This window comes from Telmatherina bonti (assembly GCF_933228915.1).
Source record: "Telmatherina bonti genome assembly, chromosome: 2".
In the NCBI taxonomy this organism is placed as follows: domain Eukaryota; kingdom Metazoa; phylum Chordata; class Actinopteri; order Atheriniformes; family Telmatherinidae; genus Telmatherina; species Telmatherina bonti.
Genome location: NC_136620.1, coordinates 23,225,082 through 23,250,758, shown reverse-complemented (window position 1 = coordinate 23,250,758; position 25,677 = coordinate 23,225,082). Strand labels below are relative to the sequence as shown.

Here is a 25,677-nt window from a genome sequence, read left to right as displayed (position 1 = left end):
GCTGTATCTGTTCAAATCTGTGTAAACAGACAAACGTAAATGGAGAAGAAAATGTCTGCTTTGGTTGAGTTTGGCAGCTCATTCCACCACCGTGGAAATACAAACATAAGCAGTGTCCAGATGGGGATGCTGTGAAGTTCTGATGTTCTGACTTCATTTTAGTCTGTTTGGACATTTTCATGGAGTCATCGCTGAAGCAGCCTACTAACATCTCGTCCTCATGTCACTGAGTTGTTGGTGCAGAGTCCTAGCTTCGATGGCAGATCTCACAGCACTCCAGACAAAACTCAAGACACTCGGTGGGCTCGCAGCAGGACTCGAACAGAACCGAGTGGCAGTGGGCGTGACAGTTGAGCTCCTCCACCGGTGCGTCTTGAACAGCCGAACAACAGTGGGCACAGAAGTGGCAGCAGGAGGAGCAGAGGCCCTGAACACAGGAGGAGCAGGCCTCCAACAGACCCAGGAGCAGCAGGGAGCACTGACACCAGAGGCATGCCATTAACAGGTGGAAACATGTGTCTGTGGGCATCACCACAAGGAAAAACAACACAGAAAAAGGATTTTAGTAAACAGGAGGTCACAGAACAGCTGCTGTCTCTTGTAAAATTCTGTCACACATGATCAAAAATGGAGATTAACGACTCTATTAACCCTAAATTAATCTCTTGGATGTTTGTTTGGGATGCCACCTAGAACTTAAAAGACAAAATATTTCGCTGCAGTGATCAAGTGTGATAGTGTTTACTTAATCACAGAGCTTTGTTCAGTCCTCAGGGGAAAATAAAAAGGCCACCGAGGCTCCCAGTGATGAACAACAGCTAAGGGGGAATTTGTCACGTGATAATTGCAAGGCTACCTAAATTAGGCGCACGTGAAATTTGCATGTATTAACCTTACGCTTGTGTTAAAGTACAGCTTTACCACTGTGTTGCAGCGACGCTGCTGTCTTCATCCTCACAAGGACCAGACAGAGCCTGAGCTCATGCAAATGGAGCTGTTTCATCCTGTTTACAGGAGGAAGTAAATGAAAAGGAGATGGCAGCATTCCCTGGGGAGTGGAGTTCAACATTTTTCTACTTATCTGTTCCAATTATACACCCCCCACGTATAACTTATGCTAATACCTGCATGTAACTGAAAAACCAGCTTTATGTATGGCTGCTGTAATTGATTTAATGCAGAGCTCTGCAGAGATAACAACAGGCTCAACGGTAAACAAGGAGTGGTCCATTACATTCCTTGATAAAGACACACGTGCAGCAGCTGCAAAGATGTCCTGGTAAACAAAAGAGCTACGTTTGGCTGGGAAAAATATCTTCTTTGTTGGTTAATTTATATTTACCAAGTGTATTTATATCTGGGTTAAGTACAGACAATGAACAACCTCCTGCTATGCATCCTTCAGTCACAGATAGATAGATAGATAGATAGATAGATAGATAGATAGATAGATAGATAGATAGATAGATAGATAGATAGATAGATAGATAGATAGATAGATAGATAGATAGATAGATAGATAGATAGATAGACTAACAAGGCAGATGTGGAAACAGCAACAGTAAGAAGGTAACCATGGGAACTATAATCAGACATGTAGACAGCATTCGATCATTTTTAACTCATTATGTTTTATATTTCAGATTATATTTGGCTAAAAATGTGCTTTTATTGTCCCATGGCCTGTGCATTGGAAGCTGCATCAGTTAAAAAGTCACAAAAGACATAAAACTTTACTGCATTTATAATGTTCTTTGCTTGTGTTTGACACAATGTCGCCTGTTTCAGACGCTTCTCTGAGCTTTGCTCTGATTTCTTCCTGTAAGTCTCTTTCTTGTTTTTGTCCCTGTAATTATGAATAGAATGCAGATTTTACAGCTCCATTTACTTCATCAAGAACACACTGTTCACCATGTGTGGATGCAGTGTGGACCTGAAGTTTTGGTTCACAGTTAAACTTTATTAATAGCAGAAATTTTGTGAGATGATCTGAATATCTTCATGCTGTTCCACATTGTATACTTCAATTTGATTGTTTTTCCATTATTGTTTTTACATAGAAACATTTTATTCTTGAATTGTTTAACAATTTTCCCACACTCTCGCAGGAAATAACAAAAACCCTCCCAGTTATCTCACTGATCTGTTGCCAGACAGTTCTGTAAAGTAGAATCAGAAAGGAGTGCATTTTATTTAGTTAAATTTGATGTTCTGTCCATCTTTTTTTAATCTCTATGAATATGACAGATAATTACTCCTGTACATTACAGCCACAAGCTCTGCTTGAATGCTCTGTGAAAGTAAGCTGTATTATAGAGCCTACCAGCAGCTGTAGCAGTCGTATGATGTGATCTGGCCACGCTGCCCTTGCTTTTACTCCTCTTGCTGCTGCCAGTGCTGTTGCGCCCACTGTGCACGGACAAATTTGAGTCCTGCAATCGGCTCAGACTCGGTGAGACAGGGTGCGGGCTTTGGTCAGGGATGGTGAGGCCACACTGAGGACATGTGGGCTTATGAAAGTCATGCTGAGTTGTTTTAAATCCGGCTGCTTGCTGTGAGGCTTCTTCAGGACAAGCTACAGCAGCCTGAGGTTGGGCTAAGTAAATCAGACGGAAACAGAGAGATCATAGGGGATAATTATTACAGAACATGAAAATATGTGGAAGAAAAGTTTAGAAATGGAAAATAACTGCTGATGTAACATTTTGTAAAATAAAAGCCCCAAAACAATAAGTGAATACACTAAAGCCAACTGTTGAGTATTTTACTGGAACCTTTGCTGTGTATCTGCATATACATTTATATATGTTATGTATATATATATATATATATATATATATATATATATATATATATATATATATATATATGTACAGTTGTTACTACACTACTTGCAGTACCTCTGCATCATTTCTTTAGAGAAATCCATTCCGAAACTTAACAACAACATGGTTTGCTGACCACATTGTTTTCTGTGTGTCTTGGTTTCTACTTACTGCTGATGAGATCAGTAGGGCTGGTATTTCCTCTGCTAACATAGTCACACGCTGAAAGGATTTCCTCATCTGATTTTAAAAACCTGTTACCTAGAAGCACATCAATGGAAAGTTGTGTTAGCTAGGGAGCTGGATAATATCACTGTTTATATACAAGATAAGGCTGAACCAGAAAAATAGATGGAAAATTTGTGTTTACTGTTTGTCTTGCTGTGTTTACTTAAATGTAATGATGGAAACTCCTCCCTGACCTTACTGAGATGATCCTGCTTTACAAAACTCTGAAGTAGCACGATCCTTCCAATATAGAAATAAAAAAATACGTATTAAAAACTTGTTTTTCTTAATCCTTGCCCTCTCCATCTGTAATAATAAAACTCAACTTTCCGAATTTCCATATACAATTAATATGTTTAACTGTTTTTAATGGCATATGATGCATTAGAGACAAAGGGAGCATGAAATTACTGAAATTAGGAAGACATATGACACGCAACATGCTTTCACAGAGCTGCCCCAACAGCAAAATGCCAATAAAACTTGACATACTCTGAACAAATTGGTTTGAAATTAAACTGGAAACTATGACTTTATATCATATGTGCATTTTAATTGTCATGCACTGATGTAAATAACATTAATAAATAAAACAGCTAATAGCTAATGAAAATTAAAAGATTTTTTTTTTTTAATCTGTGACAGATGAACAATAATAATGTGACTTTACACAGACAATGTGTTTTCTTTTTTTCCACAAAGACCTGGTGTTTTTTTTTTATTGTTGCTCAATGTTTTTGCTCCAAGATTTGTTTGAACTGCAGCAGAATTGATATTCATAACTATCAGATAATTGTGCTATAGCTAGGGCTAGAAGTTATTTATCAGTTTGTCCCTGGAGCCTCCATCCTACAGCTGTTGTTTAGCATTTATAATTACATTATTTCACACAAATGACTTCATTTTAATACTTTTAGAACCAACGTCTATCTCTCCTTTATTCTCAGTTTAGGGCCATCAAAATATTTTTATGCATTTTATTCATTGTCAAATTCATTTATAATCAATACATAATGACAATATGAACAGAAAAACAAATGACACACTAAAATAACTAACAGCAGCACCACAAATCTATGTATTAACAATGTATTAACAAGTTTAGACTTATGGAGATTTAGATATGTTAATATTTATGTTTATTGAGAGAATAAACTCCTTTATAAGGAATTATCAGTACTTGCCTTCAGTGGTGCTCAGTTTCTCTCTCCCCTCCACAGATAACAGCTCTCCAGGTAACATGTTGGACACACATGACTGCTCATGGTCGTTATTAACACTTCAGTCACCCGAGAACCTTCTTTATCCTGCTTCTGTCTGCACAGAGAGGGTCAGGAAACCTCCAGAAACACCCATCAGGCTAACATGAGTCACCGCTCAGCTGACTGTGAGCTGTGCTGTGTGTGTGTGTTTTGTTATAGTTCGGTAACACTCCCCTTCCCAGTGGTCCCTCTTAAATATGCTGATCAGAGAATAGTGCGGATGGCCGAGGCCTGGTTGTGTGACTTTATGTTGCCATCTCATTTCTGCTTTTAGTCACCTAACACAATGGAGATACATACCCCACCAGTGTGTTAGCTGCATATTTTATGTATGTAAACTCAGTTGCTCACACACACACACACACACACAAACATGCCATGGTTCATCCAGGTTTACTACTAAAATCAGATTGATATGTGGAAAAAAAATACTTTTCTTTATTTTCTAAACTACTACTGAACCTTTTGTCACTTTCTGTCTGAAAAATGTTGTTGTGGCTGCTGTATTTTCATATTTTTCAATCCTGAAACACTTTTGTATCATCTAATTGGTGCTTTTATTGTTCATCAGATGACAATAAAGTGCAGGATGGGACGCCTATTCTTTATTTGAGGTGAGCTAGCCACAAGGCAGGCATTTAAGCAAATGTTTTTCTTGAGGTTTTGATTAGCAAAGGTGGGGAAAAAAATGCCTTTACTGCCATGCACAGATCTAAACTTCTTTTATTTCCATTAATCTTCAGTACAGGATATACAATGTCTTCATAAATTTTTATAGGGGAAAAGATTCAGTAAATCCAGAATATTTCAATACGTACAAAAAAAGATTACTGAATCTCAAGAACAAGATTTAAATGTACACATGACATAAACAAACCAATTCAGATTTTGCAAACTGAATGGGGGGGGTGATTGTTTCCACTCACTATGTGAGCAAGAAGGATGATTTTAAAAGAACAAAAGTTAATTAAAAAAACTTGAATATTACCACCCAAAACCAAAAATCTTAAAACCAATGTTGTTATCGGAAAGTTGTGATCATCGTGTTGTGAAAGAGCATCTTCTTAAAAAAAAACAAAAAACTTTCACATGGTGGGAATTTAACATCTAGCAGCTGCCAGTCTGAGGAGAATCTCTAACAATAATGTGAAGACTATGTGTGCAGTTAAAGTGTCTGGTTGCATCATGGCAGTGCAGGAATGGATCTGCATAAAAAAAAAAAAAAGTAGTGATGGCTGTGATGGAGTGCTTGGGGTTGGCCAATGAGGTGGCCAGGGTTACATGAAGGCAGAATCAGGTGAAACTGAAAAATGCTTTGGATCAACAGCATTATATGCTTGCTGCAAACAGAATCCTGCACCTCCAACCAAGTATGTCTTCAAGATTAAAATAAACATTAGTTTTATTGTTTTTATTTTTAATTTTTTGAAAAGAAAAAAAAAAGCTTTTGCTGTTCATCACAGTGGTTTTATCATCTGGATCCAACAGCAGGAAGTTAACATACCATACTAGTATATGTCAGCACTAACAGTTCTGCAACCAAACTTATCATAACAGTAATAATGTTATAAACTAAATCAGCAGCAATTAGATAAAATTGTGCATTTATTTTATTTTATTTTTTTAATTTTTTTTTTTTTTAACCTGTCCTGTCCAGCATCTCAGCATACAGAACAGCAATCTGCATGCCATATTTTTGCCAGACAGATTTGCTCTGTCAAGGGAGACATCTCATGTATGTAGCTGCCCTTGATAATCTGAATATTTTTATTATTATGATAATTATTTTATTTTTATTTATTTATTTTCTTTTATCATTTTGCAATCATCGTCAGTCTTGATATGGCCAAGCTGGACCTGGCAGGGAAAGAGGAAAATAAAAAAAAGAGGAAATGAAAGGAGGAAAGAGAGACAGAAAAGAAAGGCTTGTCTAAACTGCTGAAGTTACAGTATTTGCAAAACAATATAAAGTACTGAAAAAATACAACAAGACATAAGTAGGATAGTGACAATATTCAAAAACAGACAAAAAAAAAGAAAAATAAAAGTAAAAAAAAGTAAATGAATTAATAAAATAACAATTACAATACCAACCGTTATCAAACACTCCTACAGAGAGTCATCAGCAACATTTAGTAGGAAGCAGATGGGAAGATGAGCGCTTTGTGGGCGTGCACGTGTGAGTGTTCAACCTGTGATCATGCAATCAAAGATCAGCTGCCAGACCCACCCTGCTCAGCATTCCCTTGTTTATGTGAGTGTCTGTGTGTGTGTGTATTAAGTGTGTGTGCTGCTTGTGTAAATGTAATAGTGTCTAAGTTGTGAGTAAAATCGAGGGGAGAAAGACCCCAATGGGAGGGGATGGGCAAGGGCCACCGCTGTAGCTTCTGTCCCCCCCCTCCCATGGCCAAGGCGCCTGCCCCCTCGAAACCCTAAATGTATATTGGTGTCTATGCTGCAATTAAAATTTAGTGGGGCAGGTGGCCGCAGGGGTGGCGGAAGAGGAGGGGAACTTGGGGAGGGGCACAACCAGGGGAGAAGGACTCCTCCCCTGGGCGACCAACTCCTCAGCCTACCGCAGTAGGTGCCCCCACCTCACCGGGACAGCCCCAGGGCAGAAGGGCAAGTCCCGGCCCGCCAGGTGCTGCTGGAGGTAGCACCCCGGTTGTCCCCCCATCCCCGGCAGACCAGCGCCAGCACTCCAGGGGCCGGAGAGTCCCCGGTTCCCACCCAGACATCCATCCAGGTCCGGGACCCGGTGCCACCAGCAACGCCAAGACGGCCGCCGATGGGAGGAGACGGAGCCAGAGGGAGGAACCCCTCCGCCATGGACCCTATTCCTACCCCACCCATTCCCAACCATCCCCCTCCCTCCCACTCCCCCCCCCCCCCCCCCCCCCCCGTCCACCCCCCCCCTCTGCTGCCCCCCCCCCCCCCCCCCACGCCGCCCTCCTTCCCGCGCCCACGCTTAGTTTATTTGTTTGTTTTCAGATTGATAGGTAGCAAACTTGTCTGTCTGACATGATCAACAACTGTATTTTTGTAAAACAATAAATTACCGGCCTTTTTTTTAAGAGGGCACACATGTTGTAAAAATACAAATGTTAAAAAAAAATGTTATAAGTTCACATCATGGGGAAAAGGTCGTGGATGCAATGTCTGCAAAATTAGTGTTGAATGTTAAATGTTTTAACACTAAAAGTAATAAGACCCAAAATGCCACTGTAATATTATCATTTAAAAATGAAATGTGCTGTGGTAAAGCCCATGATCATCTATCATAAATGAATATAAAACCAAATGTAAGTAATCACTGCCAAGTATATATACATATATATAAATGTTTCACAGATAAGAAGTAATTGATCATATTGGCGACATCATAGTATGTTGATAACAGGATGCAGACCACCCTTTTTTCGGAGGGGCTCTTGACTAAGTGCTGTCAAAAAGTGCTTTAGTGAAAAACATGTTGACTTGGCTGCCTCACTGCGAGCATGTGGCACATCAAAGCAGCACATAAGTGAAGCTGTTCCAGTTGTCTAGCACCATGCTAACGTTCAGTCAGCAAGCACGCCACATGGAGTGGCAATCAGAGGAAAATGTCATCTAATCAGCTGACAGCGAATCAAAGGAAGCGCTGGAAGGCAACAGCAAAACAAAAGCTAACATGTTATCGGTGGAGACAATTACTGACATTAGTCAAAACAGGGAGCTGGAAAAACCTTTATTGTTCAGCTGGGAAGTTAACAGATGCAGCATCGCTTCATAGTTGATGAGGCGATGAGATGCAGTTTGAGCTGGTTGTTTATTCGTACTGCTATTTTTTCTAAAATTTAGACTTACTGGTGAAGTAAAAAGGTTGGAAAATAAATTAGACAAAAATGTTTACGCATTAATTTCAGTTATATCAAATAAACTGCACATAATGGCCGTCTTGCAACATGTATGCAGTATCCAAGCTTTCATTTGATGCCTCAACAAAACTCAGGCTTAATATGTTTACCTCATTGATAAAGTATATTTTGATTTTTTTTATATCAAATTTGATAATAAAATGTAAAGCCAAATGACAACACAGTGATAGGGTCACCAAGCTTTTCTTTAAATGTAAAAAGCTTCATTCTGTCAAGGATGCCACCATCCCACCACCTTACACAGGCCAAGAGAACATTTGATGGGTTGCTAGTTCCTTAAAAGGATTCACACTGAATTCAGAATCATCATTTAACCTGACGCACTCATGTGTGGACCATGGGAGCAAGCTGGGGTCCTGTGATGGACTGGCGGTCTGTCCAAAGTGTATTCTGCCTCTCAGACAATATCAAATAAGGTTGGCTTTCTTCACTCTTGTAACCCTGGAATAGCAGATGGATGGATGCATGGATGGAAGGAAGGAAGGAAGGAAGACAGACCGACCCACCGACCTAAGCTGGGGTTCAAACCCTCACGGTGAGCTGACAGAACTGAGCACAACACTACCTTGCAGGGGACTCACTCAGAGTGGTGAACTGGTATTTGGACCCCAGATTTTAGCAAAAAAATCCTTCATTGTTTTACACAACAAGTTTTTGTGGCATGTTTCATGTTAATATATTTTAACTGCAACTTGTTAGTTTGTGTGTTAATATTTTGCTTGAATATAAATGGATGTTACTTGTTTTTGAAAACAAAGAGGCATTCAAACATCTGGTCCAGAACTACACTAAAATGTTTGTGTTGTACATTAAGTTAAATCTCACACAGTCATGTTTTAACCAAAGAAAACAACCAAAGAGTAACATTTTTCTCCAGCGTGTAGATAAACAGCTTTCTCTATTAAAGCTCAGGAAGTATCAGTTAAGCGAACTTCCCCGAACAAAAATTCCTGTATAGGAACACACTGCACAGTTACCATGGCAGACAGTACTTCCTCTCTGTATTAAGCAGCTGCCGGGTTTTACGCTTTTCTAAAACTTTAACATGCCCGAATATCCTGTAAAGTTTATTGAAAAAATTAATTACTGAAAAAATACAGAAGATTTGCATTTGCATACTGTATTTCCATAGAAAAAAATATTGTTCTCATGGCAAATGTTTTTTAATTGGAATGGTTCATCTTTAACCTGGACAGTTATTGAAGACATTGCGTCCATACTCTACTATGTGAACGATAAATACTATAAATACCTTAATAATAACGTTAAAGAGGTTTTTAAATGTTTATTAAACAATAATTGTTAGACTGACATGGAAATAAGCTATACACATTGTTGGATGTGCTCAGTGAGTATTTTCAATATTCAAACTTCATTATAATTTAAATATTACAGTGGAAACATATGATTAGGATAAGTAAACCACATACAAGAAAACAAAAAGTGACAAAACAAAACCAAAAACATCACTCCTTAAAACGGCATTTCTTATATACAAAATACTGAAGGACCAGCACATCATGCACATTTTTAACTATGTCACCGACATCTTCAACGTTGCTGTAGCTTAACCTCCTTATTAAAACTTATGAACACTTTGCATCACATAGTGGAAATCACACATGATAAACAAAGTCTTTATCCAGTCTTCACGTGTTTCCTTTAAACAGAAGAAAATTGGATTCTTCTTTGTTAGGGGGAAAAAAGTAACTTCTACTGTACACCCAAACATCATTTAAGTGTCTGCAGCTGCTTCTCTGACACAACTTTCCAGGTAAGATTCTGTTATTTAAGCGTAAGTTCACTAGATAATTCACTGATTCTTATTTTAACTAGTAAATCTAATTAAATAAACAAATTTTGTCGACAGAAACATTGGTCGTTTAATCTCATTCATCTTAGCAGGTGATTTATTTGTTTCTTTTTATTTTTTTTTTTATTGTGATTTAACTAGCGTTTTTCTTCTTCTTCTTTTTCTTAATACATAAAGCCTTCATTATTGAGACAGCTAGTCAGTATAAAAAAACACAACTGGTACTGTTAAAGGTTATTTGACAAATTAGTGCTGAATTGAAATTTAATTCTATATATCATACCCCTGTGAACTTCATATCGATATTTTTCAAACTAATTTTCACCCTTTTATCTGAAGCTTTAAAAAAAAAAAAGGTTCAGTATTTTGGTAAATTCTGCAGCTCTGGCATTTTTTTTTCTCTTGACTTAAGATGAACGTGTAATAGACAAAGTCTCCAGACATTTAAACATCGAAAGATACACTTTTCATATATATGAATATGCGGTATGAATCATATCACTTCCAACATGTGACTACATTGGATCAAATGTCCTAGTTTTGATGAGAGTTTCTGACTGCAGCTCTGCTCCACCAGCATATATTTTTCTGCTTTATGATTTAATATTTGCCGATGGCTATGAGTCATTCGAAGCTGAATAAATGCGTGTCGTCATCTCTGCTCACATTGTGCTGCAGACTGACTGGTTTCACCATTTCTAACAGACGTTCTTGGTCATTATCATTCAGCCCTTCATCCTTGTGGAAAAACTGCCTGTAAAAAGATTAAAAATAATTTCAGCTGTTGGATCAAACATTTTATCTGTTTTGGTGACTGAAACAAGCACAACTCACTGCTGCACTTGAGGAACAACATTTTGAGGTTTGTGACTGTTGCCATCTGCTGCTTTGTTGTCCTGTATAGGACTCCTTGAGTTTCTGTTCATACTCCCCTTCTTGAATGCTGGTAGTGATGCCTCTGCAATTGCAGCCTGCAATAAATATAGATCAATAATCAGCCTATAGTCTCAGCAGAAAACCTGCAATAGGTCCATATCTAAAACAATGCACCAGTGTTACAAAGTCTGATCAGAATTCCTAAGATGGCAACAACAACCTGTTTTCCATTGGAGAGGATCTATGATGGAAACTTCAACCAACAGATCCCAGAAGATGCAATTATTTATTTATTTACATCTCAGTCTAATCAGGTATATAACTGTAACCCTAACCAAGCGCCTTGAATTTGAACTCTTAACATGTATGGGTTGTGCTGACCAGTGAGCACGACTTTACCAGGTTAATCTCCTGTGATGAAGAAGCATCAGATGAAAATGTGTTCTTAAACTCACCTGTAAGGTGGCATGTAGAGCAGTACTAAAACCCAGATTGGGGGACACACTTTTTGTCACTGTTGGGCTTCTGCAGAAAAGCAAAGGAAATGTAAACTACTACAATGACTACAACCCAAAAATAGCAATGACATGATTTACAAAGAAAACCCTTGAGGAAAGGACTAAAGCTTTTACCACCATTAAAGCTTTTTTTTATCTTTCTTTTGGGGCACAAAACACAAAATAAGCTTTTTTATGTTTCTTTCTTTTTTTTTTTTTTTTTAAACTTTTATTCAATCAGGAAATAAAAATATTTTTCAAGAGTGCCCCAACCAAGACATCTCAGGTCAGCAACAATACATATAACTAACCACATCAAAGGAAAAATAAAAAAGTAAATACACATAAATATCATTAAAACGCAATAAGACATCAAAAAATTAAGACACCAAAACTTCTGAAAATTGCTTTATTTCATTTAATTAGACCAGCTCCTTAAGATTTGGGTGATTTTTGTCATTTACAGTGTAAATATGTCTCTATTTTTTCGGATCCTTCAACTTTTATTTGAACATTTCTAGTTTCTAAAATCTAAAATTGGATTTTTTTTTTTTCTATTTCTTCCTAAATTTGACAACTTACAACTTATCTACATGTTAACCAATATTTCTCTGCACTTTCAGCCGTATCATTTGCTATTTGTTATATAATAATATTACCTACCAAACAAATGGCTTACGTGTAAAATGAGCTAAAACCTGCAGAAAGCCTGATGTAACTTAGCAGGAAGGGTCTACTGTACCCTGTCATCTTCTGTGATCTCCTCCGCTGGTATTCCTCCTCATCCACAGTCCACACTGCACCTTTCACGTTCTCCACTCGCACAAAGCACTTGTGCAGGCTCAGGTTGTGGCGAACAGCGTTCTGATTCAAAGATAAAATTATGTTACTGAATGCATGCTGCATAAATCAGGCGTGACACTCAGTGGGATCACAGAGTCAGAATTATCTGCGGCTGTTTTACCTTCCAAGTGGCAGCGTTGCGTCTGAAATATGCAAACGTCCTCATGAACCAGTTGTATATCTCATTGAGCGTTAGCTGCATGTCTGATGCTTCCATAATGGCCTGTTGATGGACAGGACAGGATGAAATTAAATGCTGTTCGTGTTTGATCTTCAGGAAGGTGAAGTTTTACCCCCACAACTTTGATGCAATCTCACTTTCATCAGAATTCTTCGGTACTTCAGCAGAATATCCCTTTTCTACAATTCCTTCTGATAATAATTCAACATATTTGATCAGTTTTGTAGTTGTTCAAACCAGTCATTTCTTTACTCTGGATTAAGTTTACAAAAAGAGATAAATAAAGGATATTTGACCCAATGTATGTGTTAAAGTATTTACATTTATTTTCTGTTGTGTAATAATTACTTCCTAGACCATCTAGTTCCCAGCTGCAATAAGCTAATATAACCAGAAAAAAGTTTTTTTTTTATAATAACTACAGATTGTGACGTCATCATAACTTAACTGACCATTTTAAAAAAAAGTAGAGGAATATTGATTCTGTTGAATTAAATGACATTAAATCAAACTTCTTTTATAAAGCACATGAAAAACACAACATTAGATACAAAACAAAGGAAGCAAATTAAGCACATATTAAATATAGGAATAAACAAACCAGAAGAGTTATTGTTATGAAGTTTTGCAGTTGCTATTCTAAAGAAACAGTCTTTGTTTTTAACAAACATTGTGAAGTCCATATGGAGCTTTAAAAACATGAAAAGTCATTTTCAAATCAGCTTCATGTTTAATTAGAAGCAGGATTAAGTGCAGAAACAGGGGTGATGCTTTGTCTTTTTCTGTCGACTTGTTAGGAGCATCTTCGCTGAGCTCTGTATCATTTACACAGAAAAACCACCATCTTATCTGACTTTGCACATACAGGGCTGCAAAAACCATTTTTGTAAAGGATTAATTTTAGTTGGCAACGTTTCTAGAGTGAAAGAAAGCAACTTTGAACCACTGAGTTAAAAGAACAAAAAAAGTATGTTAAGTAAAAAAAGAAAGGACGCTTCATATCACTGATCATACCTGTCGAATCAGTGTGGCGTAGGTGAACGGGGGTCTTATATCAGTGTTCTTGTAAAGCTCATATTCATTTTCTGAAATGAGATAACAGACATATAAAATGGTGAGATGGAAAATCTGCAATCAACCTGCCTTCATGTGCAAATATGTGTCCACATTACCTGAAGACAGAGAAAAGACCAGAGGGTGTTGACGACGTCTTATGGCCCCAGCACACAAGATATGAGTTGCCAAGTCTTTTTCACAGCTTTTAGATGCACAGCTGACTGGGTCCAGAGGTTGGGGGGACATCTTGTCAGAGTCTAGCTGTCTCAGTCCGCTGTTGACTGCTGTTGGACTCAGCTGAAAACAAACGATCCAAGTTAACAAAGAGACAAGAGGACCGAGAAGACTGACAGAAACACAACACAGTGCAACGTTTTTTAACAGAGCGTAACGGAGCGATTGGATTTGCCTCCCCAAAGGTGATTCCTCTAATATCGCAAAAAGAAAGGGGCAAATTATTGTTAATTACAGGGTGAAATTGTTTGGTGAGTGTTGTGATTAAGGTGCATTATTTGGAAGATTAACACATGATTAGCTTCCATATTACCAGAGCATGTCTGCTGTCTGGAAACACAATAGTACCCATCTGGTGGCAACAGCTGGGTACCAAAAGAAAAAAGAATTCGGAGGGGATGGAGAGCACCATTAAGGAAGAGTTTCAATCAGAACTAATGAAAAAGTTACAGCAAGAATGTGCCAAAGCCTGAAACAAAAAAAAAAGAGTAAATTCATATAGATTTAGTTTTTGTAGGCTAAAGAAAACGTGACCTTCGTCTCATGCAAGGCTGCTTCTAAGCCTTGTGTTTTTGTTTGTGAGAAAGTACCGCCATGCTTTTGCAGCTCATTCAACTGTAAGATTTCTCCTGTTCAATCACAAAGTAACAGTATCTTCATCATGGTGTGGAAGATGAGGTTTCGGCCAGACATGCATTTTGTTCACCACTCACTCTGAGTTGTCCTTACGCTGTAACCTTTACGGTTAATTTACTTTCGTATCAACGCACACTGTCTACCTGTGGGCTTTGAGGGTCAGCGGCTGGATCAGACTGCAGCGATTCAGCTTCTAAGGAAGGTAGATGCAGGTGAGCCATCATTGCTTGCAGGCGATCCCGCTCCTTGCACAGCTGTTAGAGGAGATAAACGGGTGGAAGGGAAATCTCTGGGATTGGTGTCACATGGAAAAGTCTAAACACAGATTACTGAAATGGAAAAGCTGTGAACTGAACAAACACCAGCACAAAGTAGCGGCGTTGGAAGGGAATTATATCATTACATACAATTAAAGTATGTGTCATTTGGTTTAAAATTGAGGCAAAGTAATTCAAATTTTAGGCTTATATCTGTGTAAATCAATCTCATGGTTACAAATTTGGTTACCTTTCCCATATTTTTGGATGATGTTTTGTTGAATCCTCCACAATGAAACCAGGCAAAAAGATCATATTCTGTTGAATCAACTTCAGGCTTCCTTTTTTTAAAGCCTGGACATAAAATGTTTGCATAACTTCTAAGATATTTGTGCTCGTGGCTACCTGAAGCTCAAGCTGCTGGACAACCTGCGTCTGGACTCTGCATTGGGCTGTGGTTCTGTCATCCAGAGTGTGTTCACTGCTCATGTGCCTGAAACATATGCAGGGTGTTAAATCAAAGTCTTTCAGCTCTTTCAACCAAAAGGAAAAAGAGGCTGCAGATATGTGTTGCTTTCTTCCTTGCAAATAGCAACAACTGCATTGTGGACATTAAACATGCGGGGAATCATCAAAAACAAATCATCAAACCAGTTAGTGTTACAGTTATCCAGTTAAAACAGCGATTTGCTTTAGTATTGGACAGTGCATGTAGAAGATGCATGTCCCAAAAGATTAGTGTCTTATATTTGGGTGAGAAATAAAAAATAAGCAACATGTCAAAGAAGTTTGAGTGCTGTAGTATCTTTTATGGCCAAGGTTGGTGAGTTTATGCTCATTTGATCTTCCTCCGCAAACATTTTCCAAAAAAATCAAAAACTGTGTTTTTCTTTTGGCATCTCCATAAATCTCTGAGAGTTATAAATAATTTATCCCCACAAAGAAGACCCATACACGAAGAAAGAAAATCTTCATCTATCTGTACTTTTTAACCTAATGGGAAACATTATTATTAGAAACAATGTACGGAATCTGTGGCCTAGAAAAAAAAAACTCACAGCAAAAACCAAACAGTACTATTATTATTAGTACTAATATTATTATGATTATTGTGATTATTGTGATTATTATTATTATTATTATTATTATTATTATTATTATTATTATTATTATTATTATTATTATTATTATTATTATTATTATCATTATGTGGCTCAGCCAGTTCTTTGAATCAGTTGTTTGTGCATTCTCTTCTTTTCTTATTGTTTATTTAATTTATGATTGCGGTGTTGTTTTGTTTTGTTTTTTATTTTACTATTTATTTATTCATGTTTTTATCTGCATGCTACTTTTCCTTTCTTGCTGAAATTTTAGCATTCATCACACTGCATAAAAAAATATGTTTTTTCCGTCATTCTTTTTCACAGAAAAAAAAAAAAAAAATCATGCCTCCCTGTTTCAAAAGCACATATCTTTCTTTTCATTGCTGTCATAAAGAATGAAAAAATATATTCATAATGTCTCTTTCATTGTCTTTTGCATATATTTATTGAAAAAAAAATAACACACACAAACAAAAATGTATTCAGTTTTTGTTTGTAACTTTTTACTGGTGAAGATCAGGAGTGCAGTCTACCTAGAAATTCAAAGTAAGCAACGCGACTCGATCGTCCTGCTCTGTCCCTCTTTGCATCTTTTACTTGGTCTGCATACCGATTAGTCTCGCAGACGAACAGAGCGATGATCTCTTTGATGAAGAATAGCTCAAACAGTTCCCCTTCAGACACATCATTGTCTTCTAAATGTGGCTCTACAAGTTTACGAACAGTGAACTGCGTTACTGTATTTTGGCGCATGAATGTGCCAGCAGTGTGTTGAAGGTTAATTTGGGGAGTCATCCCAAAGGGGTCAATAAAGTCCAGCCTATGTGTAAGTCTAAGTGTATCATTATTATAATTATTTTTGTCTGGACAACTTTGTGCATCTGCAATATACTTAAGGTATCCTTTGGCCTTGATGCCTACAGAAATATTCAATTCCAACATTAAATGTTCCAACATCTCTTTTATTGTTTGCTTTGATCAAAACAAGTCATTTTCATTACATTTATCTGATACCTCTGAGACCGTTTGTGAGGGCACAAATTTAGCCAGCATTGTGGCCTGCCAGCGTATCCAATACTCATGAGAATGAAACCGTTCTTGTATCCCATCATAATATTTAAAACTATCAGCTTAAAAATGACAAACTACCTAAGTAAGAGTATTTTGGAAAATCTGGAGCCTTACATGGGAATGACATGATTGTAGTTTGGACAATAATAAAATACTGGAGACAAATGTCAAAAGTCAACATTATAATGGTCCTTAACTCACTATGATGGACAACGTTGAGAAGGACAAACTGTCAGTCTTTTAACCAAAGCATTATAGAAAAAAAAATAGCTTTGAAAGAACAACACATGAAAGACACCCCAAAAAAATCTCTTTGAACCTTGAAACTTCCCAGAATATCAGTGTTGTGACATAACTTACTCGATACTATGTACTTGTCATGGGGCTGAAGGGATTATTGTGGTTTTTATTGCATGTTTTTATTCTTTGTATACACTCTTTTTTCATTCAGTTTCCACCTGAGCCAAAGCAGAGAAGATGTTTTCAGAAGTTTTGTCCGTCTGTCTGTCTGCTAGCAACTAATTCAAAAAGTTATGGACAGATTGAGATCAAATTTTCAGGAAATACCATCAAAGGAATAAGGAACAACTGATTTGGTTTTGAGGGCGATCCAGATGGTCATCTGGCAGACCAGAGAGCTTGACATCAGACGCTACAGTGTAGAGTCTACACAAGTCTGCTAGTTACCCATTGCTGAGTGAGGTGTGTTGCAGCAGGGAAACACCTGACACTTGTAGGAGCGCAGCTCTCAAGGACCAGAGTTTCCCACCGCTGGTCTAAAGGTTTTCTTACTATTGGGAGTTAGCAATACTTTTTCCATCACAACAGAACGATAATGTTGAGAATCGTTACCAGAAAAATGGCAAGATTACATCATAGCAATGTTAAAAAAACACTAACAGCTAACGTGATGTTCCCTTTTCTTGCTCCAAATGGATGTTTCAAACCATACAGTAGTTTTCATTACATTTCCTGTTAATCTCACTCAAAATGACTTTTTTTTTACCGTCTGCTCCACTTGATATACTGACCATGCTTTTATTTTATTCATTTGGATTTGCAAACTACTTCATTGTGCAGAGGACACACTGCATTTTAAGGAGATGACACAATAAACACAAGACAGGGAGGTTGCAAAAACACTGTTTTTGACATTTGACCTTTTCAGAAAAGCTGATATTTAACACACAGATGAAATGTGTGAAGATGGCGTCAAAACCTACTTGATAAACTGGGTGAAGCTTTCACAGACCGAATCACAACCAGGCCAGTTACACACTCCATGGCCAAAAAGAGTGTGTGTCGCAACTTGACGACCTTTTCCAGTGCTAAGAGAGGGAGAAGAGGAGGAGAGAGAGGAAGGAGTATTATGATTAAAAACCGCAGCAGACAGATCAACACATCAGCAATGAAACAGACACGAGAAAGCTTTGTTTTCTCTTCAGGCAGCGTGAAATGACAGAGAGGTGCAAGAGAGCGCCGAAAAATAAACGGGGAACTATTTACTTTTGATTTGGGACATGTACCGTAGTCATGTAAACTTTTCTGTAGCTGAACCACCTCGGTTGGTGGAACACAAAGCAAACAACACAAAATACAGCATCCCAAGGGGAATTAATAGTGAAGTCTCAAAGCAAACATCTCTCCACCTGCACCTTGAGAGAGGAATGTCAGCAGATGACGAGTCTTTGATGTGTTTAAAACGAAAAAGGCACATCTGAGGATTGTGCTGTATTTACAGCACAAAGAGACAGCTCTCACCATTCTGCCCTATGAGGAGACGCTAAGAGCTGATCGCAGCTCAGTCTTCTGGTGGCTTCTGTTGACATTTTCTGAGCAGAAGAGTTTGTTTCGGTTTTATCTTCACTTGTTCCAAATGTGAGCTCTTTCCAGATCTGCTGCATCTCTGCAGGACTGAGACATGCTAGAAGGGTGAAATGAAAATACAAGCTGACGTTACTTCAGAAGGGTAGAAGACGTGTAAAATGTTAAATGGAAAGATGAGGGGACCTTGTGGGAGTGTAGGAGAGGACAACGCTGACTTCTGTGCCTGGAGCAGTTGCTGGTGCTGCTGGTGGAGTTGGAGGAGCTGCTGGAACACCAGCTGCTGTGCAGGAAGCTGCAAGACAAAGTTAAAATAATGCATTTACAGAAAAGCAGAAAACTGTATTGATTCTTCACCTCTTAGGAGAGCAATAAGTGGTTTTATGATTGCTAGATGCTTTCGGCTTGATCCTGGTTTTAAATTAACTGTTAACCACGTCTGCAAACAGGACCGTTTTTTTAAGGGCTGATTATTTCCTCTCTGGACATTTTTGTAAAATATTCTCAACTATTCTAATTCAAAGAGACCAAGCACTCAAACCAGACTATTTCCCAAAAGTGGTTTATAAAAGGCAATGGTGTTCTTATTTTGTCATTTTTGTGTGATTTGGGGAGAACATGGATGTGTTCCATAGGCTTCTTATGAACATGGAAAAAAAAAAACAAGCAAATAAAAAATAAAAACATTTACCTTGACTTTCTTGCTGGAGTGTTGCTGAAGTAGCTGCATCTGTTGCTGTTGCTTTTTGAAGAGCTCTTTCAGATGTTGCTATTGAAATATTTCAATGAATAAATATGTCAGTATTATGATTTCAATATTTAAAATTTCATTTAATTCAGTATTCCATAACATCAGTTAATATCATGAATTTATATGTAGATATATGTATATAATAATTCTATATATATATACATATATATATATATATATATATATATATATATATATATATATATATATATATATATATATATATATATATATATTGAATTAATAAATAATTGAGTAAAAGTTTAAGTAAAGGAAATATACTTTTCTAAATTAATACTCCTTTGAACAAAAGTGGAACTTTTTTAAGTTCATAAAAGTATACTTAAAGTATATTTAAATAAACTACAATGTAGTCTAGAGGTATATAACTAGTATAATGCTGTATATAAATTATTGTATGTTTTTATATAGTTGAAAGTGTATTTTTGTAAACTTAAAATGACTTTACAAAGAATGTACAAATCTCAAATAGAAATACAACTACAGCACCATCAGTTAAAGGTGGGTTGAGGTACATGTGACTCGGATCAATTAGGAGTGCTTCTTGGATTCAGAGTTTCTGACAGCTTTTCCATCCACTGCGTCCACACAGGCAGTACATTTCTGATGCATTAAAAACTGGATGTCTTGAAAGCGTGCTGCACATCTCCATTACTGCACAGAAAAGTACTTCTTGCAAAAATAAACAGGAGTACAATACAAAGATTCTGTTCTGCCATGAGATATATTCTTGTGAGTTTAATGAGGACTGAGAATATTATTGAGATAACTAATGGACTGCAGCGTGAAATGCAAGTGTTCAAACAAAAAATGATCAGGGAATGATAAGATGTCTAAAAGAAGTTTGACCTGCTCTCTCGACGGAGATTTTTAAAGTGATTTTTATACATACAACTGAACTGACTCTATCAAACAGAAAACTCCTTTAACTTTGCTAAACCCATTTTCTGAAATAGATGTTTGGTCTATTAGCTAAAACAAAAGCAATGATCAAGCAAATAAAGAATGATATTACCTTACCAAATTTAATGTTTTTATTTATTGTTTAAGTAGAAATATGTGAAGTTTTCCCAAATCATTCCAAGTTATAACAACACCTCAGGGTTTCCTGCTAAAAGGAATCTGAAATACAACTTAATGACTGAACTTTAAAATTGTTGTTCAGTATAAGTTAGTGAATTCTTTATCTTAGCAGATGACTTTTTCTAAGCAACATACCAAAGAATTTGTTTACTTTGACTGCGGTTTACATCTCAGATGTTCTCACTTCACATAGTTTTTTGTCCATTCAGAGATACCATAGTAAAAATGGCAGCTGCCATGAATGTGAACCCATGGAAAATATATAAATTGCTCATTCTAAATTAATAAAACATGACAGTTATTTTAGTAAAAAATACCAATAAAAACACACTTTTCTAGTTATATATTACTCTTTTCTTACTGACATTTGTTTGTGTTACACAATGCACCTCCAAACAAGAATGTTAATGCTAAAGCTAACTTTTAAAATTTCTAGCCAAATTATCAGACCTTTTCCAAGTCATAAATCTTTGCTTCCTAGTTTATTTATATTTGCTTGTTTTAGCTGGTATCACCGGTTTTATAATTTATCTGAGCTTATATTTTAGCCTACCTAAATTACTACAGACGCTGTGGCAAAAGACTATTAACTCTTCTAATTATTCTCTTTATCAGGCTGCAGACCTGCAGTGGATTCTCCGATCTGCAGATCTAAAATGTTCATGGAGAAAATACAGAGCCCATAACTACTTTCAGTAGTCTGGATGGTCTGCTAATAGACCAACAGCAGATAAATTTTTATAAATAGGACATTTTTTAAATAAAAATGCAGTGACCTGGAGTGTAGTGTAGTTTGTAGTTTGGAAGTAATGGATTACATGTTGTTAGAAAGATGTATTGTGAAAGTTAAAGATAGTTTTGATGGCTAGTTTTGAAGTTTTTTATTATTATTATTTTGTAATAAATACACCTGCAACAATAAAAAAAAGCTTAAAATCAAAATTTGTATAATTTCTGTTTTTGTGAAAATAATTAAATTTTACCAAATATAAATATTTATCTTCAAATTTTTAAACAACTTTTCAAATAAAACAGAATTCCCTCCAAATTTGACTTTGGTTATTTAATTTATTACATTGCAAATTTTGTATTATATTTTATTCAGTTTCTTTTCATCCATCATAAATTTATATTCAAAAAATGAATGAGATATGAGATTGATCTGTTTGTTACTGTAATACATGTTAGTATTAGTAAGGTTAGAGGTATAGAAATACCTGCTGAAGCAGAAAAGCTTGCTGCTTCTGGTGAATCACAGCTTGTAGCTGGTTGGGAGACAGAAGCTGCTGCGTCTGCTGAGGAGTCATCATGGCCATAAAGACCTGAAAGATGAAGAAGCAACCAATTAAAAAAGACGACAGATTTTAGAATGAAGTCAAGAGTGTCAGGTGATAAACAGTAATAGCCATCGAGTCAAAGTACTTCCAATTTCACAATAGTGTTGTCAACCTTTTGTGAACATCATCATGCCAGATTGTGTCATTGACCCTAAATGAGATGGGAGACAGGCGAACCTAATTAGCGACACAATTTCATGCTTGTTGTGGCTCCTAATAGAAGTGTATGGGTATTAATAAAGGCAAACGCTCACAGAATATTAACCGATCTGCACTCTATAGTGATTGATTGACAAATACTGAGTGACTGACATCCTTTGTAAAAATTGTAGCAGCTATTTTCATGACAGCGACAAGAAACAGAAAAAGCTGCTTTTATATTTCTAAGAAACAATAAAGAGACACAACAAAAGTGCTAAATCACTTTACTATTACTGTCTATATTTCATATTGAAGCCTTGTGTGACTTTGGAGTAATATCTTAGCGGCTTGCCAGATGTAATGAAAAAGACACTTTTTTATATCAGCCTGTTGAGTTAATGTCTCCTGTTCTTTAAACAGATTAATGCAGTGACCAGAAAGTTATAAGAGTTTTAGAAATCAATTAAATGTGTAACTGTTCTGCATCGTGTATAGGAAGGTTTTTATCTGGTCTTATTTAGTCAGAAAACTTTGATTATCTCATTGATGGAAATTGAATGAACAATTGGAAAATGTTATTAAATCCAGTATAAACCTTTTTCACCTTCTTAGATGTTAAAGGTGTCTTAATTTGACAAGTTTTCGTGATAGCTACAGTTATCTTTAAATGTTTTCTTCTTCTGATAATATAATGACATAAATTTATTCAACACAAATATATTCAATTGCAGTTACCAGCAGAACATCACCTATACTTGGAATTTTATGTATATTGTCAACTCTCTGCTTGAAAATATAATTGAATACATAAATGATTTTGTCTTATATTATAGGTTAATATTTTTGGGGTTTATTATAGATTATTATAGATTTAAAAAAGAAGAAAATTTCTGGGTTTGTGAGAACAGATTATATGTCTGTACCAGATGTTTTCTGCAGAATCATTATTCTTGCCAAATTAGTAGGTTTCCGTTAAAGATTTATTAATTTAATGATGCAGTTAGAAGAAAAGACATCAAGAAGAAATTTTATTTCTATTAATGAAATAAAATAAAGTGATTTTCATGATATAGAGTTCGCTTTGTTAAATTTTTTTTTAAAGTTTTTGAGAAGCATGTCATATTCTGGCCAGCAGCAACAGTAACAAAAACTATTGCTGATAATAACCAGAAATCATCGTATTAGTACGTAGTCAGCTAAATGTAGGGAGAAGAATAGAACAAAGCTGACAAGATGAGAGAACAGACTGATGGGAACATTGCTGGCCATGCGTTCATTATTGAGGCTGTTTCATTGATCCAGCAGATTAAGCATACCAGGGAAGGAAATGCAAAAGACAACCATAAAATTGTGTTGGGCCATGCTTATTTGCTTTTCACTTGCATCTGTTTGACCTAGGTCTGTGTGCAATTATTCCTCTCTGGCTCAGACTTGCAAACTAATAATGAAGGACAAACAACAGTTCTGCGTGTCAACTCCCAACTCAGGTCAGATCTCATATGAAATCTGCTACTGTCAACAGAGCTGCAGGCTCCTGGTTTGGTGTCCTGTCAGGGGGTATCTAATATCTAATATGGAGCTTTAGGGAATATGTGCCTGTTTGCTTAATAATTCTCTGTTAGCTGCTAATAAAAAAGAGGAGAAGGAAGAGTTGAAGGGAAAAAATGGAGAACAAAAGGCACAATTAAAAATTGTAGTCTAAACGTACCTGTTTGTGGAAGAGACTCTGCCAGTTTTCACCACTCACTCCACTGCAGGAGTCCCCATTAGCTGCTCCTTCTGCTCCGCTGTCAGTGTGACTGAGGAGGCTGCTGGCTGGGGTTTGACGGGCTGTCGTTGGACTGTGAGGAGACTCAGGCATCTCAGCTCAGCTGCTGAAAGACAACAGCCACGGCAAGTATAACGTTTCGTAAAGTTTTGGTTCTGCTGAAAAGCTTAAAATTACATTTAAAGAACCAAAGCTTTTGCAGACTGTCAGAACATCTTTTATTCTTTTGAAAAAGAAATAGAACTTGGGGAGGAAGAAAAAAAAAAAAGAAGTGAATTTTTTCAGCACATTTAACATGTTTAACTCAAAATAACATGATCAGATTTAAATTGAATTATAATTGCAAAGTATGAAGAATTATCTTAAATACACTGAAATTTTCTAACAAAAAAAAAAAAAGTTATTAATAGCTAAAGTCAATATTATTTTAGAACATGAAAAAACATTATTTTGCAAAATGAAGACATTAAACTGCAAGTTATGTTTTTAGGTGACCATGCAGAAAGTAAAACTTTCACGTTTTCCTAATAGAACACTCTCTCTTGTGTTTCTGTCATAAATAAATTCAGCTTACATACCGTAAATGCAGATAGTTGAATTCAGAGCAGGCAGATAGATGGTGTCTCCAAGTCAAGCAGAGTTACACTGAGGGAGGAAGATAACTGATGGAGTTGTGTGTCTACCTGAGGGGGAGGAGTCATTCACATGATAAATATGACAGTCAAGATAGCACTTGATTCTTGAGACATTAAAAGTAGAAATTACTGTGACTGAATTAGCAAGAAGCACTGTTAACTTTTTATTTTAGACTCAGTGTTTTACAAACCCTCCTTTACACCAAGAGCATCTCCACATTTAGACACATTCTTTGCATTATTCACATCGTCATTACAAGGTAAAGAAATAAAAAGGCACATTGCATCATTAAGCTGTTTACAATATATCTTTTTCCGTTATATGCTTTACATAGGCCAAAATCACAGTAAGATTCATAGCATGTAAGAATTAACAACCCAACAGGGATAATTTATGATAGCAGATGAGAAAAACAAGCATTTGTCTGTAGCAAGGACAAGTATAGGTGTCTGTGACTTTATTTAGATATGGAGCTTTTGGAAGTTTTGAACGACAAAAAGAGCCCTGTTACTACACACTTGTCAAACTGTTATCAAAGACTTGTTTACAGTTGTTACCTGCACTTTTACTTGAATCGCATGTCAGTGTATCTATTAAAAACAAAAGTGTTTTAATTTAAGCTGCAGATAAATGCCGTGTGCCCTAGAGTGTCGATGTTCAACACTCACCGACAAACAACACCTAAATAGCTCTGTTTCCAGGGCCTCAGATATCGGAAACTTTGTACAAGATATTTATGCATAATCAACTTTTCTTTGTGATTGTTGTTTGATTTGTTGTTTGATACAAAAGATGTTTCATCTTTTGTATTTGTTGGCATTCTTTCCTTTACAATATAGCATCTTTATCACACACATCCTCTTCTTATCTTGTGTCAGTAAAGACAAACAAGATTACAATGATTATAATCATGAGATAAAGTACATAATAAAGATGAATTTATATCCATTATGTAGATGTGAATTAGTGTCTTATATTTAAATACATAAAGGAGGAAAAATAGATATTTGTGTTATAATAATGTGATGAAGAACATCAGATCTGAGAGAAATAAAATAATAAAAAACTATTTTATGCTTATCGGTGACACTCCAGAGCATTTCAAGGGTTGGATTAAAATCCGATCTTGTAAGCCAGAGGATGAATGATATCACAGATGGGTGGGCACACACACCAATAGCAAGGAGTCACGACAGGCTTCACTGATGCCATCAGGATTCTGCTGTCATACGACTCTGTTAGGTCTTTCAGCATTGGTGGGTAATTAATTTCCCACCAGGGGTGTCTCCATATAAAGTGTTGACTGTTGCACCTTCT

The 25,677-nt window shown here is 36.5% G+C and overlaps 2 protein-coding genes across 2 annotated transcripts; both read right to left on the bottom strand.

Annotated features, from left to right (window-relative positions):
• Nucleotides 1-247: 247 nt before the first annotated feature.
• LOC306768534 (myoD family inhibitor domain-containing protein-like) lies at nt 248-4,295 on the bottom strand (the record flags this gene model as incomplete). Its single annotated transcript, XM_079256932.1, has 4 exons — nt 248-519; nt 2,324-2,596; nt 2,997-3,086; nt 4,238-4,295. 4 exons carry the CDS (start codon nt 4,293-4,295, stop codon nt 248-250), a joined length of 693 nt encoding a protein of 230 aa, XP_079113058.1.
• Nucleotides 4,296-10,669: 6,374 nt separating this feature from the next.
• Nucleotides 10,670-23,817, bottom strand: LOC306768527 (forkhead box protein P4-like; the record flags this gene model as incomplete). The annotated part of the gene is made up of 12 exons (XM_079256919.1): nt 10,670-10,799; nt 12,161-12,282; nt 12,383-12,484; nt 13,457-13,527; nt 13,615-13,795; nt 14,512-14,622; nt 15,031-15,118; nt 18,561-18,723; nt 18,810-18,918; nt 19,315-19,392; nt 21,696-21,800; nt 23,665-23,817. The coding sequence occupies 12 exons, from the start codon at nt 23,815-23,817 to the stop codon at nt 10,670-10,672; spliced, it is 1,413 nt and encodes a 470-aa protein (XP_079113045.1).
• Nucleotides 23,818-25,677: the final 1,860 nt, after the last annotated feature.